The 15388-nt window shown below is 33.8% G+C and overlaps 1 protein-coding gene across 1 annotated transcript in view; it reads right to left on the reverse strand.

Annotated features, from left to right (window-relative positions):
• Positions 1–5984: 5984 nt before the first annotated feature.
• LOC149561401 (arginine-specific demethylase JMJ20-like) overlaps positions 5985–15388 on the reverse strand; it is a 163605-nt gene continuing 154201 nt past the window's right edge. Inside the window, exons 7-9 of the mRNA XM_089825129.1 lie at positions 7189–7245; positions 6937–7048; positions 5985–6752 (exon numbers count right to left, since the gene is read on the reverse strand). Of these exons, the coding sequence (XP_089681255.1) occupies positions 6166–6752; positions 6937–7048; positions 7189–7245 (756 nt within the window). The 3' untranslated portion in view covers positions 5985–6165. The remainder of the gene's footprint in view (positions 6753–6936; positions 7049–7188; positions 7246–15388) is intronic.

Genomic DNA, 15388 nt, shown 5'->3' on the forward strand with positions numbered 1-15388 from the left:
TTTATCAAAATTCTCCAAAAGGCAAGATTTATAGCACAACACATTAGTGTGTCCTATAAGGCCTTATTGAACGACGTCAAATATCCCACATTAGAGATGAGAGATGTACCAAAAGTGGGTGAGATCTCTATCTTATATGCATTGACTCCATACCTTGTGTAGGATCTTACATGGACCTATTTGTTTCATCAAAACATTACTATGTTGGCCCTTAGGCACTCTTTCCTTCCTCAAGAAAGTCACTACCAAGTCTCCTACTTTAAAGTCAATGTCTTTCCTCTTTTTATTTTCTTGATTTTAAAATTTTTTTGTATACTCCTCCAAGTTCTCTTTAACTTTCTCATGGACATATTTCATAGCTTCAAAAAATGTCTCACCAACTACTCTCCTACTCTACTTGTTGTTATTGTCTCTTAGTTCATGGGTCCCCTAGGATGAAATCCATACACTACTTAAAAAGGAGGCTTCCCTATTGATGTGTTGAATGAACCATTGTCGACATATTCTACTTGGCTAAGAACCAAATATCAAGCTACCATATGTTGTTTATTCAAACATCTCAAAAGATTTCTTAGTGATCTATTTATCACCTCAGTTTGGCCATCCATTTGGAGGTGGTAAGAAGTGTTGGAAACTACAATTGAAACACTTATTATGTTGTCATTGATGTCAAATTTATTGGTGAGGCAGTTTTCTATATGATCTAAGTGTCATATCTAGTTGATTGATGAAGAGGATTCGAGAATTTGTTCATAACAAAAGCATCTAGAAGAAAGGTTAAGTTATGAAAAGGAAACTATATATGGACACTTGATTAGTTAGACTTTGACAAGATAAATTGTTTTTTTCAATCATGCTACAAGTGGAGAAGACAGTAGTGATAAAGGCTTGAAGATGTGATCAAAGATAGATCAAATCAATAAGCTTGACTAAGTAATAGAGCATAAGATTAAAAATTTGAAGTGTACGTCAAGTGATGCTAGTGTCGACTGAGCACCAAAACAAGTCGAGAAAAATCAGTGTTGAACAAGCATCTGTATCGACCAAGTGATAATGTATGTGACAAGCAAGAATTTTAATAGTGATTAAGTAACCTAGTGATGATCAAGTGTCAAAACTTGGGTTGCCTAAGGAACATCATTTTAATTGTTTATGAGATATTGTAATATCAATCCCACTAAATTAATTTCTTGGTATATGGAAAGCATGTTGAAGATAAGGATCAATGAGTTGGATCATTTAATAAGAAGAGAGGATTAGGTAAATGGCCTAAGGGATGGATTCCAAGAGGATTTTCTAGAAAATAAGAGATAAACAAAATGGCGATCAGATTCATTGTCTGTGACAAATTGATCATAAACCCTAAGATCTATTGTGGTGTTTAAGTGAAAAATAATCAGAATTACCTATTTAAGGAGGTACAAGGCCTAACCTACAAAGAGATTTTATGTGGGAGATGTTTGAGCAAGTGTGAAAGTTAGAACAGTGAGTGAGGTTATTGACTAGCAAATCTAAGCATAAGGTTGAGACAAGTGGAGAAGGAAAGTGATTTCTTGAAGGGTTGCCAAGTGAATCTGAGACATAATGACAACAGAGGGCAGATAGTGAATTAATTGTACATGAGACTTGAGCACAAATTTGTACATGTAAAGTGAAATGTACTTAATAGATCAAAACCTTGTTACTTTCTAACCTTTGTGAACAGTATTTGAAATCCTTAAATCAAAGTTGACTTAACAAAAAAATTGACCTTAAGTCCTCTAACAAGGCCACTCCTAATAGGGTGATTAAGTCCTTTAACAATGTCAGATTTAACAGTGTGTATTTAAACTTTTGACAAGGTTGGCTCCTAATAGAGCGTACTTCATAAGAGTGAAAATTAGTGACATATTGCTTGTTTTTCCCAAATTGGGTTTCCAACTTAAATTCTAGTGTAAAACTTGTGTGGATTTTATTATGGTGTTTTATTGATTGATGTTTACATTCTTCAAGTCTATTATTTAGGATAGTGGACTACTAGTTGATGTTGCTAAAGTTTATAGTAGAGACCAAGCAGTGAAATGATAAGATCTAAAGCTATTTAAGTTTTTGTTTGATCAATTTGTACATCTGGACCTTGGATAACTGATTCACCCCCTCTCTTAGTTATTCTAAATATTCTAACAAGAAGATGAGTAGGATAGTTGTGTTCTTATCTTTTTCCATAAAGTTATTTAGAAGTTACCAATGAACTTGGCACCCCTATCAGTTACAATATATAAGGGAAATCTATGTATCCTAACAATCTCTTTGAAAAATAGGGCTTCTATTTAAGAAGCATCATTGTTTCTCTTGCATGGCACAAAATGAGCACCTTAGTGAATCTATCAACTACTACAAAGATCATATCCACACCCCTAATCTTCCTAGGTAAATCAAGTAAAAAATCCATACTAAAGCTATCCCAAGGCTTACAAGGAATATGAAGGGGTTTTCTACATAATTTATGACCTCATGTTGTATCCTAAGCCACTAATAGAACCTTGAGACCTTCTCAAATGTCGTGTCTACTCCAAAGTGCGCACACCTAAGGCTCCATTATGTTTTTCTTTTATGATGTTGAAAAGTGTTAGCCATATTGAGACATATATCAAAATGTTTTTGGAAGTCTTCATACTCTTTGTATAAGTCCCTTAACTTCTCTAATTCCACACTTTGGAGTTGAATTTATTGTATAGAAAATACCCTTCTACTAAGGGCATCTACAACCTTATTTGTTGCTCCATTCTTATATTTGATGGAAAATGCAAAGGATTAAATTTTTCCATCCGCTTGACATGCATGTGATTCAACTTCTCTTGCCTATTTAGGAAACTTAATGCATGATTATCTATATTGGAAATGAAATCCTTTGGCATCAAATAGTGCCTCCATTTCCTTAAGGATTGTACCAAGACATATAATTCTAAATCATAAGTTGAATGTTTATGCTTTGCATCATTCAAAATCTTAGAAAAGAAGTCAATTGGATGAACATATTGACTAAGTATTGCCCCTATGGAAGTTATAATAGAATCATACTCCATAGTAAAAATATTGTGAAAAATAGGTAATACCAAGGTAGGTAGATCTTCTACCATTTGATTGAGATATTGAAAATTCTTTTATGCCTCATCAATCCATAGAAATTTGCATTTCATGCCTCCTTTAATTATGTTTGGTATGGGTGCACATATGCCACTAAAACCCCTAATAAACTTCCAATAGTATGTTGCAAGACCATGAAATCTTTGGACTTCGCCCATGGATTTAGGAATTGGCCAATTGAGGATGACTTCCACCTTTCTAGGATTCATATTTAGGAACCATTAGAGATAACAAAACCTAAATAAAAAAGCTTTGATTTCATGAATTCACATAAAGCAAGTTAAATGACAGTGCATAGGCCAAATATATTACTAGGGAATGAGATTTGCCCATATTATGGGAACCTAAATATGGCATGCAACCTTGAATAGCTAGGAAAACGTGTATATATGTGTTAGCTATTGAGAAAGATGCAAGGAATGTTGACTGATCCTTAGTGGTGATACAACTCTCAATGCATACCATGAGACGTAGTTAATATAGGGTGAGTAGGCCCATATTGTCTATCTTGGAACTCTTACAACACGGTCATGTTATGCGAGTATATAAGATGAAAGAGAAGTTAAACACATGCTCTCCATTATGGTAGTTATATCTAAGAATTTTGTAGGTTGAAATTTAATGTGGGAATAATAATGCCCTTGATATGGAAGTTCTTTTGTAAGTTCTTTTGAAATAACTTTATATATACATGTGTCATATCTTCTTGTGTATGAATGTGTACTTTATATGCAAGTTTGTGAGTGCTATATACTTGAGATATATAGTCATTCTAGAATTTACACACCTTGAATGAGGGGGAAAATGTACTACCAAATTTTGCATAATTGTGTTATTTTCCATTTAGTTTTGTGCTCATTTTGAGAGAATTCCTTCATGTATTTATATATCGAGGAGTGTAATTTGTCGAAAATCATCCCATTTTCTAGTCTTTATCCCCAGAGATAATATATTCCCAATTATTTACTCATGCTTTATCGATACATGCACAATTTGATAAATTCACATTATTTATACATACATTTCAACTATTCATGTACCTATGACTATTGAATATTATATCTACTAAATTTCATTATTTCTATATGTCAAGATTAACTCTATAACTGCATACTTGATCTTTGAAATTTCAAATTTCAAATTTAGGATTTTACCAAATCTACCCATTCCTTCCCACCTAAGGCTAATTTCTTGTAAGTTCGTTTGATTGCTACATCCTTACATTTAAAAGACTTCAGTTTCATTTATAATCTTCATATATTTAAGCACCTAATTTGAATGTGATTCAAATTACAAGGAATATCGCTTCAATTTGGTTTTGCTATAATGAACCTAAGCTTATACATTCATTCCTCCAACTTTTGTGCGAATGAGATGCCTTGTTTTCAAATATTTACCTATATTTTAGCATATAACATGGAAGAATATGTCCAAAGGCATTTTTAAACAAGGCAATGGTACTCAAGCCCTACCAGTTAAATTGGGGAGTCCTTCAGCTTTGTCATGACGTGCCACCTCCTCTCTTCAGCTTTCCATGACGTGCCTCCCATTTTCTACTGGTCTGAAATTCTCGAATCACCAAAAGCTTCCATGCTTCTAAAAAGATCCTATGACATTATACTATAAATCAAAAGACTGCCGATTTTTTAAAATTATGGATATATTTGTAATAAAAAATATGTTTCTCCCAACTGTTATTGCTCTTAACCAATGGAATTAAAGATATATAATTTTTTAATATTTTTAAAAATGTAGATAAATGTAGATAAATGTATACACATTAGACATTTATATGTTTAAAAAATCATTGAATTGTATTGGTTGAATTAATTGATTATAGACATTAAACGGATGCGTAAGTATCCTACCATAGGCAAGCACTAGTAACTATCATATCATAAGCTCAGTTTAAGGACACAATCAATATGATCATAATTGAGGACGACTAGCCCAAGCATATTGACTCAATTGCAGAAATCATCAATCATGGACAAAGGTACAGCCATTATAAGAATTGTCTTACATGAAAAAACCAAACTCAGCTGCATAACCTCAATTGTTGGAGCACATATCATAACCTAATACGTAGCTAATGCTTGGTTTTATTTCATGTCCCAATTAGAATAGGATGACTGTTCTCAAAAAGCGATCATGAGTTATAACGTGAGGATAAGATTGCTAGTCAGGTTACTCTCCTCTTCATAAGGGTTTGATGTTGGCTATACTCTTCTACCAATATTTTAAACATTTCTTTTAGGTTCTATTGTTGACCTTATATCTTATTTTCAACATGCGTATATTGGTAAGGCAATGTCTAATACGAGTGGCTTTTTGGCTTCATCGCAACATAAAAACCATTGTCCCCATCCCATTGCAATGCTATGCCCATTTTGTAATTCCAGGATATAAAATTAGTGAAGTTCGTCGAAACATAGTAGATGTATAGCACTGGACCATCATGGTTACAACAGAGTAGGCTTATTTGAGAATACAAACAGTGTAATAAACGTATTAAAAACAGTTGTGCATAAGCTGCTTCTAATCACCTTCCGACCATTGTAGATGGATTACCCCAACATTGAAAAGAGCCAGCATATTTAAAACCTGTATCTCCCCTACACTAAACTTTCTACATGAAAGACGGGGCAAAGAATTTGATATTATGCACTAAATGAAGCCGATCTCCCAGTTCCAGATTGATATATATTTATTTCACTGATATTTTAACACTAATATACATTTGCAATCCACTCACTCCAGAATCTTATCATGGATCAGTGCACCCTATTCTTGGATCACATTGCTATTAAGCCCTTCAATAGAAACAAAGAAGTCCTTATATAAACGAGATGCAGAAGTTGATAACAGAAAATTTAGGAAGTTCCTATTTTGAAAGGAAAAAATAGTCATATTCTTTTTCAAAATAAACATCTAAGATGGAAGAATCCAAAGATCAATTTAATCCATTTGATACTTATAAACAGGGAAAATATGAGCAATTTTCATATTTGTTAACAAATTCACAGAACCCTGGGTGAGTCATGTCAAAACCCCATGAACCTTTGCTTTCACCGATGTAATGATATTATTGATAAGTAGGACAAGCTGTTGAGGATTTGCAATATTGACTCTACATCTTTCAGTTAAGTGGCCTTCTAACATGGCAGAAAAGATTTCATCAGAGAATATAATCTCTCTCTCATTTGTTTTTAAAAATCTTTTCTTCTCTGAGTCCTGAAATAAGGAGCGAGTCTCAATGTTCTTGACTTCATCAAGGTCTTCATTGGTTTTTGACACATCTACATTGTGGAACAAACTATATTTTTCCTTCCATGATTTTTTTAAATCATGTTTCAAATCCTTTGATATTCCAAAATTAGCACATAGAATAGCTACTTCTCGTAGATCAAATCTATGCTCCCTACTATATCCATCAAAATAGTCAATGATTTCCATTTTTTTAGCAACGTTGCAAATGGATGCCAAATTGAAGAGAAGTTGCTGCACTTCTTCCATTTCTGAAGGTTCCACATCATTTCTTGTGAAATCCAAGATATCAATGAGCTGGGTCACGTTTGCGAGAGCCATTCGGGTTATAAACACAAAGTAGTCATTAAAGTTCATCCCTGCGAAATAGCAAGAGAATCTCAGCATGTCTTATTCTTGTCGTTCACTTACACTATGCTCTTCCTAATGAATGTAGTAAAACTTTGAATCTTATTTGTCAACTCAAAATTGTACCATAGATTATCATGACATAGCAAAATGTATGTTCTTGTACACATCGATTAAACACAAATAAGACTTTACCTGTATTTGCTGCCAGATTGCGCTGACAGAGGCTCTCAAAGTCATCAGCTATGTTCCTTATGTCCTCAATATACTCCTTTGTTTCATTATAGTCGTTTAGCAGGAGATTCCACTGCACATCACAAATAAAACAATGTTATGAACAAAATAAATATTCAAACCTATACAGTTGCTTTATAACAATTTTTTTCCCTCGTATTCTAACCTCAAGTACACCAAAAATTCTAATATTTATAATGCAATTCAACATACCACCCATGAAATATTGCAAGCATTAAACCAGTTGTGGTTGATCGAGATGGTATCCTCCTGCAAGAGAATATAAACGATCCTTTAGAAACGCTTCTTCCATGGAGGAATAAAATTGAACTATTTGGCCAGAAGCTGATTCTAGAGTGACTTGAGAAGATCTGATCTTTCACGAGAATTCCAGTTTAAAAAGATGTATGCTAAATTTACACAATACGAGCACCAAAACTTCAGGTATTTTTTCTTTGCTAATGTAATGTCCCCTGTCAGGATACTTGAGATGCCTATTGAACCTTGTACTGCTTCAATATCATCTTACTAGTTGTGATTTATCAATATGTATATGAATGATCTGGATCATATAAATAGATAGATATGTATCAAGGTTACTGGGAGACGGGGAGACTTGGAGGTCTCCGCTACTGGTAATGGTACTGGTACCGGTACCGGTATGGCTATTTTTCAAAAATAGGAGACAGGTACTTGGAGACGGCAATTTGTTTTAGTAGTTTATAGAGTTGAATACTAAATACAAAATAGTAAAACTGTACACCTAAAAGACTAAAGTACTAATAGTAATGTGACGATAATATAGAGTCCAATAGTTCTAAACTCACATTACATATCTCTTAGTCGCATCTGATTTCTGAGTATCACATTTATGATAATCATCATATCAGATTACTAATCGCTGAGATTATCATTACATATTCAAATTTTTAATTAAAAATTATAGAGTTTGATGCTAAATCACTGATATGCAAACAAAAAACTTAGAACTGTAAACAAAAATCAGAAATCTATCTAAAGACTACATGATGTAAATGGAGTACCTATATATATCCTAGAACAGGACTCGTGTCCCTGACAATATTGAGGGTTTTCTTTTCCCCGTGATGCTTGCACTTTGAACAGCATAAAAACATAATTGTAAAATTAGTCCAAAATATTATATAAATAGGGCATTTGCATTTTAGCGATCAAAATAAATAAATTAAAAAGTAAAACTATTAGTATTAAGTTTATTAATTGTTAAGCACTATAGCTCAAAGGCTAAGAATTGTAACACAGAATTTTAAATTATTTTCAAGTTTTCAACTTAAAAATTATTAAATTTGTAAAAGCTATAAAGTTATAAAGTCAAAATTCAAAAATGTTATTGCAATTTTAAAGAGCTCTAAATATATATTTTATATTTATATTATAAATTCAAAATATGAAATTATAAAATAAAAATAAAAATTTATAGAGTTAACAATTTGAATTTAACTCTTAAACAACAAGTGTGTCAAACAAATTAAAATATCAATTTTGTGTAAAATGAAAATCACCATCAAAAACCGATACCATATATTGAAATAAGAGTTCTATAGTCTTTTAAAGCTTTGTATTTCAGTCAGAAACGTAAACAGTCAAGTATGAAATGAAACAAAAATATAATTACAATCTGATTACTGCATCTGCATTGCAGAGAACAAACAAATTTCAAATTATGAATGTTATTACAGTCTGATTACTGCATTTCCTATTATAAAATACAGTTTGAACATTTTTTTTTTTTTTGTTTATTGTCATCTGCCATAGCTAAAACTCAGAAAACTGAAAATTCTCAGACATGCTAAAATTATTAGAAATGTTGATGTTTTTATATTTTAATTTTTACTATGCAAAATGTTAGGTGGGGGAAGACAAGGCTTGTATCCCTTGTGTAAGTATGTCGATCGTGTTCTGCGGCCAAAAGGTTCAAGTGGAACAGCCACAATCAAATGCAAACTTTGTCCAATAGCACAGCAAGGTACTTACGCGAGGGTGAATGCTCATTTCCTTCACCAGTCTGGAAAAGGTGTTGATCCTTGCGTGAATGAAAAAGAACCTCAGGAGGAAGAAAGGGTTGGAGGAAAAGTTTATAATATGAGCTCGTTTCATGCTTCAACAACAGGGCCCATTACTGCAACTGGTGATCAGAATAGGGAGACAAGGTGGATGTGGCTTCTACAGTCAGAGATATAGCAACACAACAATTGAAAAAGAGACGACATATTGGCAATTCAAAACCCATTTGAAGGCTATTTGATTTGCAAGGTCGAGAAGCGGTTAATGCAGCGATTGCACGGTTCTTTTATGCAATGGAATACCATTTAATACTGCTCACTCACTTTTCTATGGAGAGATGGTCTAAGCTATCAATAATGGACCAGCTGGTTCTAAACCCCCTAGGTCTGAAAATCTTGGCACAACTCTAATTGATAAAGGAAAAGTCTGTTTAGAGCAACTAACTGCACAAATGAAAAGAGTGTGGCCTACAGGAGGATGTAGTGTTGTGATGGATGGGTGGACAGATGCGAGAAATCATCCATTGCTTGATGTGATGGTTAGATGCAGCAAAGGGCCTTATTTTTTGAGGGCAATAGACTGTTCAGTGCAAGAAAAAAATGCAGAATTTCGTCATAGTCAGCTATGTGACAGCATTGAGGTGGATGCATCACATGCTGTTCAAGTTGTCACTGATGCTGCTCCTATTTGTAAAGCAGCGGGTCTGATGGTACAAAAAAAGTACAAGCATATATTTTGGATGCCATGTTGTGTGCATTCATTGAATAATGCACTCAAAGATCTTGGTAAGTTCAAATGGATTTCAGACCTCATAGAGAAGGGCAGAAAAATGCAGATGTTCATTTGCAACCATCACCATACACAAGCTATTTACCATTAAATTTGCCAAGGTGGAACTTCTCAAACCCACCGATACATGGTTCGGTTCCTACTTTATTCTTCTTGTGTGCCTTTGTGAAGTTAAAGGAGCTTTGTGTTCTACAGTTGTTACTGAAGCATGGGCAGGTTGGAGACAATCCACATCAAATATGTGATTGAGGTGAGAACTTTGGTCCTTGATGACCAATTTTGGGCTGATGTTTGATTTGTTGTGGACTTCATTCGGCCCATATGTGAGGTAATTAAATTTGTTGACTTAGACAAGCCATGTTTGGGTGAAATTTATGAGGAAATAGATTTTGTGTGGAAGAGTCAAGAAAATAGCAAGATGCAAAAGTCATTTCTTTGTATCCTTTCATAGAAGAAAAATTACATGTAAGGTGGAACAAACTGAACACACTCCTTCATTGTGCTGCATATACCTTGAATCCTTTAATGGCATAATACAGAACAAACCAATAAGAGGGCTCCACATGATGATAGAGAAGTAATGACAAAAAGGAAATGCTATACAATTGCTTGGACAGAGAAAGCCACATGACCCACAATAGGCAACTCCCATTTATCGCACACGAGCAAATAATTAAATAAGAAGTGTGTCTCACGAAGTGCAGATGGAAGCATAACAAGGAGAAAACAAAACACAGAGAGAAGATGAAGACAATTCCAATGTAGACTAAACACTCCAAGCAAATACTGAAGACCCAGCTAGCTAGCCCAGGCTCAGTAACCATCATATTACATAGTTGTGTAAAAAGATTGACATCACAAGAGTATTAGATAAGGGTGATAAGTATAATTTTTTTTTAAAAAAAAATTCTCAAGAATCACAATACGGACCCAGAGGATAATATCATGAATTCTTAAAACACCCCACAAATAAACATTAGAAAGTGATAACCGGCGGAGGACAGAACATATGAAACAGAGGATATTCATTGAATCACATCCAAAGAAAATCAATTATAAATGATAACAGTGGATAGAGACTTGAGCATATTAAAGGAGCATAAAATTTTGACAAAGAACAAAGACAATTATATGCAAAAGCCAGATCAAGGAGATAAGACAGGGAACACAAACTCCATACAATGTAAAAGATAGTCACCTTATAGAAATCGGTTTATTAATGACTTATGAGGAGAAGCAAAACAGAGAAGAGACCCACACATAAGCCATCAAGTGAAGAAGGAAAAATACCCACAACAACGATCCATAACATATAAAGGAAAGATATTAATTTGCAGATGTTGATCGTCCAGTACAAATAGGACAAGTTATAAAGAACCAAAATACATATAAGCAGTACAAAGAGACGAGAATTCACAACATAAATAAAGAGAAAGAAAATAAATTAATAATATTGAAAAGAGAATATAGTGCAGATCCAGGGGCAAACTAAAGGTATGTTATATTGATTTTTTATAATTAATGTAATAATCAGAATGAGATGAAAACTTTATCTAGAGACCAAGTTAATCTTGGTAGAGGGAATCTGTAGTGGATGTCGAGTTTCTCTTAGGAGAACTCAAAGACTAGAGGACATTTATTTGGAATGTCAAGATTCTCCAAAGGATAACTCAGAGATTAGAGAGCATTCTATATGAATGTCGAGATTCCAAATTGGAATATAGGGAGAGATTCATTTGAATCTCTAGAGACAATATATATTGTAGTGGTTAAACATATGCATATGTCAGAGTTAGAGATACTTGGTTAGAGGTGGGATCTCTACCAAGTAGTGTTGCAAAGAGTGTAATCAGCAATCCTAAAGAGGCCTTAGGATGGACTCTCTTCATATGACGATTACTTAATCGAGAAGTAATTCTCATTAGAGGGTTAGGTAATTTGAGAAGAGTTCCTCCTGAAGGATTAGGAGGAGTTAGTATTTAGATTCATATTTAATCACTTCATCATTTTGTAATATGTTTTAGGACTTCAAATATATTGTTTTGTTCATGTACTAATGATTTGCTGCAGGTTCTGGCATTCAATCCCTATGTTAGAAGTGGGGATATTACAAAGTCTTAGATAATTGTTGCAAAACATCGGCAACATGGTGCTAACCATGTGCAAGATCCCTCAGTGTCTCCCTAGCCTCCCTGACAATATCAAAACTTGTACTAACATCCATGTAATTACCAATGCAACCAAAACCACCAACATTTATGTAATTGCTTATGCCACCAAAACCACCAACACCCCTGTCACCTATGGTGCCAAACTGTATCTCTTGTTCTCTGTCACCTAGTGGTGAAGTCCTTCCCCTATGGTTGTAATGCTTGCCAAGTATCAACCATTGTGCCATAAAAACCCAGTTTCCTTGTAGGATGGCAGGAAACCGCTCTAATAACATTGTAAGAGCCCTGCTGGCTCACTCCATAACTATGCTGAAGAAATATTTTTGTTTTTGGAGTTTTTGCAATTTTTTGTTTTTGATAGATATATTTTTTTTGTTTTTTTATATATAGAAATGCTTATTCAATTCACACAAAACTTAAAACCTTAAACTACTATGAATGCCAACACAATGTCTCAATTGCAATTATGAAGTTTGCAATTGTTGAGGAATGGGATCGCTGCAAATGTAATAATACTACCTTATTTCTATGTGTTCCAAGTGCAGATCCAAATGCATATATATAGGAGTAGAAGAGACATGTCTCTATGTTAATCAATATTGGTTATGGAAAGTTAATAAAAATTAGACATTATTAACAGCATATATGTGTGTGTGTGCTTGGTTGATGATTAATCAAATGCAATAATGTTTAACTAATAACCATTGGGATTAACTCTAGATCAATTCAATCCAACCAAAGCAACAACATTAACACTCCCTCTTAGCTAGGGAGGATTGTTATAGCATACATTATGCTCTCAAGCATATAGAGAGATATCATCTCAAAATGATTATCTTCGAACGACATATTTAAGGATATCAGCATATATCCATCAAATAAGATATAACCCAACTGATGCTATTTCACCAAAACTCCCTCTTAGTGAGGGAGGATTTAAACAACACAACCATCTAGCAAATTGTTGTTCTATGTAACATCTCGATTTCCCAGGTCTCAATTAACAACTAACATACTCGAGAAAATACAGTTATTTCTTCATTTCATAGGAATACAGTTATATTAGTCATGTTCATGTGAAAGAGATTACCGTTAAGAACAGTTAAACAAAATTTCTTAACTAAGAACTCAAAAATCTCATCAATGAATTTACTATAGAAATTGAAAACTACATACCATGAATTTTTGAGATCGAAACCAAATTGAGGATGCTTCTACAACCATCCAGGTTAGTCCACGAAAACCACTATAACAATATCATTTAATGACTATCATCCAATACCGCTATATCAAAATGATGATTATCTTTTTAATACCATTAAATAAAATTAGGGCATCACTTACCACTGTATTAATTAGGGCATTGATTACCCTTGGATCATTTAGGGCTTCAGATACCCACTATATCACCTAGGACTTCAATTACCACTGGTTCACTTAGGGCATCAGATACCTCTGTTTCCATTAGGGCATCAATTATCTTTGGATCAATTAGGGCTTCAGATATTATTGTATCATTTCTTTCCTTCTGATTTCTTAACTATGGTATTAACATAAAATTAGAAGATATATGTGTATTAACACATTATATAAATGAAAGATAATCCATAATTTCTAAGTGTAAAATAATTGTATCGATGAAATAACTCACTTGATCTTACCTTCTTGCTTGTACATCATAAAGTTGATAATACCTGTTTCCAACAAACAATTGAATGCATAGCTTATCTTTGACTATTGTATGTTTGACAACTTGGGGAGAGGTGAAACATTGTCAGGGACTTAACCACCCAACCTTGAACCATAACTTATCCCCACACAATCTCTAACAAGAAAGGCCCTCTCGACCCGGAATAGACAGGGATCATCTAGTCATCCTCTGAGCATCCTGATATTAACCACACCTCTCGACTTGACAGTAGGAGGTACATTAAACAGGATCTTGCATGAGCTATTAAATGTTCCTTATAAAAATATTAAATCTTGTTATGTCATAATTGATACTGAATCATATTACTATAGATTCCTTTCTCTCACCTCATCATCCATTTCCTTGGCTACACAATCGGGTGAATCCCAGGTGTTCGGAATTCTCAAAATAACCAGCTCTTTTGGCGGATTCCCAACTGTTTCATAATTAACATATATGTTCAAGCTTTTCACAATTTGTGATTTGAAAAGGATATTCTTGAAGATTTCAAAATTTATTGTTTAATTAATTAATTTAATCATATCTGATTTCTCTTCTGTGTTCTTGCAAATTCAATACACCTCTTCACCATTTCATGACTTCTTCACCGGTGAATTCCTCAGTGTCTGTAAGATTATGAGTATTCAGTTATTGTTTACACCTCTTCACCATTTCATGGCATATTTGCCAATGAATTCTAGGTGTTAGAAAATCTATAGTATTTTGATCTTGTTCGAAAAATTATGATAGCATGGGCATTAATGTTGATTCAAACAATCAATTAGGTTTTCTACAGCTACCTTTTGAATTCAAACATGATGTAAATCACAAGGATACTCATTGAAGATCTTCAATGATCTCTATGTAATGTTGGGGACCAACAGTAAAGTATTATAAATTGATCTCAGTCTAACAATGCATAGACGACTATGGATGGATATTCAATTCAGATTAGAAAGGAGTCTGAAAACATATTTTGTTCACCTCACAGTCCTATCATTATGTACCAATTGCATTTAGATTAACATTCATCTATAAAAGAGTCCACCAAAATCTTATAATTACTTACCACAAAATCATTGCAAGATTAGAAATAGATATTCCAGATTCGCACGTATATATCAAAGAGGGGAAATGTGAGATTACTAACCTCTAAGCAAAATATTAGCCTCTTCTCAACACACAAGAGACTCGAAAAGGAAATACCAGTTCCTATCAACGACAATCTCCATGCACTTCCAAATATACACAGCACGAAATAATGACTCTGATTATTATTCCATATGCAGTAGATTTTTCGTGTACCAGGTATACGTCTAGTATTCGCAAATTAAGGGTAGTATTGAAATGCCAATCAAAAGTCTCATAGTTGCAGTAATGTAAAGAGTGAGTGGCGAATAGAAAACCACTGTTGCAGCATCTGCCACAATAAGCATTAATTGCATGCTCAGGATTGAATAAACTTTCCTTATGAAACTCCATCGCAATTCATTATCATCCAGAGAGAGACTTGGATAAAGAGTTCCTCCACTCTCCAGATCTAGTTCGCCCAATTTGCTAAATCCATACAATTTAGACATTTTTCCGGCTATAGAATTGTCCAACCCAACCCAATCGAATTACGAGAAATTAATTCAAAGGGTTTGAAATATGAAAGCTATGGACGTATATTTTCTAAGGATCTTGGCGCTTTTGCAGGAAGAAGACGAAGTGACTAGCC

The sequence above is a fragment of the Cupressus sempervirens genome, chromosome 4 (assembly GCF_028749045.1).
Source record: "Cupressus sempervirens isolate cs-2001-9-10 chromosome 4, ASM2874904v1, whole genome shotgun sequence".
Taxonomy (NCBI): Eukaryota; Viridiplantae; Streptophyta; class Pinopsida; order Cupressales; family Cupressaceae; genus Cupressus; species Cupressus sempervirens.